Raw genomic sequence first — 3,885 nt, forward strand, 5'->3', positions numbered from 1 at the left:
CATTCCTGTATTTCTTGTATGTTCACCAAGACTGCATTTATTTGATCAAAAATACAATAAAAACAGTAATATTGTGAAATATTTTTACAATTTAAAGTAACAGTTTTCTATTTGAATATATTTTCAAATGTAATTTATTCCTGAGATGCAAAGCTGAATTTTCAGCATCATTACTCCAGTCTTCAGTGTCACATGATCCTTCAGAAATCATTCTAATATGCTGATTTGCTGCACAATAAACATTTCTTATTATTATCAGTTTTGAAAACAGTTGTGCTGCTTAATATTTTTATAGAAACCATGATACTTTTTCAGGATTCTTTTTAGAAATAAAGTTCAAAGGAACAGCATTTTGTTGAAACAAAAATGTTATAAATGTCTTTACTGCCACTTTTGATCAATTTAGTACATCCTTTCAGAATAAAAGAGAGAAATTATTAATTTTTTATATTTATTTATTCATAAGAACTTTCAAAAAACACAAAGAAAAAAATAATTCTTTCAAAATTAAGATGAAAAAATTACATTGTGGCAAACAATTAAATCAAGTCATTATGTTAAGAAGAGAAGCATCAGATCGCTTACCATGAAACAGCATTCGTTCATTGTGGTGGTTGTGATTCTCGTCTGCGATCTCTTTCTGCCTGTGTGTGTATCGCTCTCTCAGTTTCTTATTCACCACCTTCTGGATCTACAGGACAATTTCTCTTAGATTTTGCTCAAGAGTAGAACAGATATTTACGATATCAATTATGAAGCTAGATCAGTTACCCACATCTATCAAAGCAACGTGATCCTACAGTATGTTTATGTAAACCTTTTTTGGACATCAATACCTATTTTAGAAGAGTTAAATATCACTAATGTTGAATGCATCTGGTGTGTTTTACCTTGATGACATTGTATCGATTGAAAACGCCACCTGCATTTCCTCCGTCCCTGTGCTCCCGAATTGTGCTTTGCATCTGTGACCAAAAAAACAAACACTCATCACACACAGCTGAAGCAGACGGGTGTATGAAACAGCCCAGAGCCGATATCAATTATGAAGCTAGATCAGTTACCCACATCTATCAAAACAACGTGATCCTACAGTATGTTTATGTAAACCGTTTTTGGACATCAATACCTATTTTAGAAGAGTTAAATAGCACTAATGTTGAATGCATCTGGTGTGTTTTACCTTGATGACATTGTATCGATTGAAAACGCCACCTGCATTTCCTCCGTCCCTGTGCTCCCGAATTGTGCTTTGCATCTGTGACCAAAAAAACAAACACTCATCACACACAGCTGAAGCAGACGGGTGTATGAAACAGCCCAGAGCTCCAAGTGTTTTTGTTTGTACCTCTTCCTCAACAGACTGAAACTCTTTATCATCCACGGCCAGGTCGATCAAAACTGTGCCCTGATTGGTGCAGTGGAACGTCAGGTATGGGTTGGCACCTGTGCGTATAGATAACAGGATTTAAATGTAATAAAAACACACCGATTCAAGCAGGAGCAGCATTTAGGAGCAGTTTTATGAGATAGCCACTCACCCTGCTGTCCTCCTAGCAGCCTCTCGATGCCTTTGATGAGTTTATGACGGTGTCCGTAAGCATTGATGCCGATCTCCTTGAGTTCCTCGTGACCCATATCGGCCAACACGTCCAGAGTGATCTAATGGACACGGCATTAAAAACATGAGGAAATCCTGAAACATCCTTCCGGAAGAGGTCTCTAACAAAGTTGTCTCGGTTTTTCTCACCTGTTCGCTCTCGAAGATGTCCCTCAAATGTTCAAGCCCCAGACTCTTCAGGAATTGTGAGATGTTCATATCCAAGACAGCTACGGGGCAAAAAAAACAACAAAAAAAACAAAAACAAATTTTTTGCAAATTAAGAAATCACTAAAATATGCTGGACAAGATAACAACTGAAAAGAACATCACGTTAAATAGTTGTAAAAAATCAGTGTAGTCTGATTCCCAAACAAATGGCTCTTATGAGGTAGTTCCTTTTAGTGAAACAAATTCATACAGCACAATCAGTGTAGTCTGAAGCGATATCCACATGCTGGACAGAACAGAGAAGGCAGTTACACATTATGCTACAATATTGCTGTTTACTATTAGTACAAGTTCATGCACTATTGCTAGACAGTCCAGTCACCCAATATTTAGCCATTTTGAGAACATGTGCATTTGTTTTGCCAGTTATATCACAAGAATAAGTTACATTTTAAAATATATTCAAATAGTAAACAGTTCTTTTAAATTGCAATAATATTTCATAATATTACTGGATGTTTGATCAAATAAATGCAGGTTTGGTACAACAATAATTCAAAACCCATCCTTCACAGATAAAGACATTTATCCATACTAAGGCCCTGTCCACATGAACGCGGTAATTTTTTAAACCGCAGCTTTTTCTACGCGGTTTGGCCGTTCGTCCAAACGCAGCACCAGTTCAATGAAACCGAACATTTTTGAAAACTCCTGCCAGGGTGAAGATTTTCAAAAACTCTGGTTGTAGTGTTATTGTGTAGACAGTGAAACCGGAGTTTTTGGCTTGTGACGTCGGAGCCTGTGCTGTTATCTTCGCCTACTGGAAACTTTTTCAGGCTTCTGATTGGCCAACATGGCTTTACGGTTGAGATTATATCGTTTTGAACTGGTTGCAGTGTTATTGTGTAGACAGTGAAACCGGAGTTTTTGGCTTGTGACGTCGGAGCCTGTGCTGTTATCTTCGCCTACTGGAAACTTTTTCAGGCTTCTGATTGGCCAACATGGTTTTACAGTTGAGATTATATCGCCACCTGTTGGTTAGGCATGCTCTTGACAGTGTGTCATAGCATGTGTTTGCCTTTTCATGTGGACGGAGATTTTTTTAAAAACGGAAGAAGGAAAAACTCCATTTATAAAAATACCCGTGTATGTGTGGACATGGCCTAAGACCTCTGACCTTCCCGCATCCCCTGTTTTCTCACCCCATATGAAGCAGCGTTATGCAGAGGGATTAGTCCTCCTTTATCCTGAGCGTTCACATCTGCTCCATGCTCCAGGAGATACTCGGCCACCTCCAGGTTATTGTAACCAGCTGATCAAAAATGAATGAATTCATCATTAAACCACCAGAGAGATGAGATAATATAATATAATAATGTTGAATGTGAGAATATGGCTGATGGTAAGTTACCTGCTAGGTGCAGTGGTGTGGAGTTCCTGCCCTGTGTGTCTCTGCAGTTGATATTCTCAGGGCTGCAGAGTTTCTGCACACGGGCCAAACAGCCCTTCTTAGCGGCATCCAGCAGGGCGGCGTCTCCACGCAGAAGGTCCTGGATGTCTGTGTCTCCGTCCTTCACCATGTCCAGAGCCGTATTGCCATCACGGTTCTTCTTAGACGGGTCTGCGCCGTGCTAAAGAGAGAGTAGAGATGTTACTGCAAAATGGATGTGTTACACTCTTAATAATAATCATTAATCCTACATTAATTACATTTAAGGCTGCAATTGATTTAGGAATACACTGTTTTGGGCTAAAATTTGGCAGCTGAAAAATCAAAATATTATTTGTTATTTTAAGGTCACTGTTTGTTTTGGATATTAATAATAACAATACATTTAAATTGAATATTATATTAATATGATATTAATTAATATTTTTTAGATATTTAAATATTCACATAAAAACATAATATTTAACAAATGTATATGTTCCAAAAGTTTCCACAATTGTTAATTGGAATTTTTAAAAAAAAGTCTCAATAAATCTCAATATTTAAATCTCAAACTCAGTCAGAATTATTATTTAGAATTACTTTTAGGTCACTGTTTTATTTGAACATCAGTGACAATAATAATAATAATATATATATATATATATATATATATATACATACA

At 36.9% G+C, this 3,885-nt stretch overlaps 1 protein-coding gene across 1 annotated transcript in view; it reads right to left on the reverse strand.

The window, feature by feature from the left end:
• The window catches only part of LOC107725073 (tankyrase-1-like), a 22,329-nt gene that overhangs the window by 3,175 nt on the left and 15,269 nt on the right, over positions 1-3,885 (reverse strand). Inside the window, exons 15-22 of the mRNA XM_016534214.1 lie at positions 3,183-3,402; positions 2,974-3,083; positions 2,027-2,057; positions 1,751-1,830; positions 1,542-1,662; positions 1,349-1,446; positions 1,184-1,258; positions 586-691 (exon numbers count right to left, since the gene is read on the reverse strand). Of these exons, the coding sequence (XP_016389700.1) occupies positions 586-691; positions 1,184-1,258; positions 1,349-1,446; positions 1,542-1,662; positions 1,751-1,830; positions 2,027-2,057; positions 2,974-3,083; positions 3,183-3,402 (841 nt within the window). The remainder of the gene's footprint in view (positions 1-585; positions 692-1,183; positions 1,259-1,348; positions 1,447-1,541; positions 1,663-1,750; positions 1,831-2,026; positions 2,058-2,973; positions 3,084-3,182; positions 3,403-3,885) is intronic.

Source organism: Sinocyclocheilus rhinocerous, unplaced genomic scaffold (assembly GCF_001515625.1).
Source record: "Sinocyclocheilus rhinocerous isolate Xijiao unplaced genomic scaffold, SAMN03320098_v1.1 scaffold1295, whole genome shotgun sequence".
Classification (NCBI taxonomy): Eukaryota; Metazoa; Chordata; class Actinopteri; order Cypriniformes; family Cyprinidae; genus Sinocyclocheilus; species Sinocyclocheilus rhinocerous.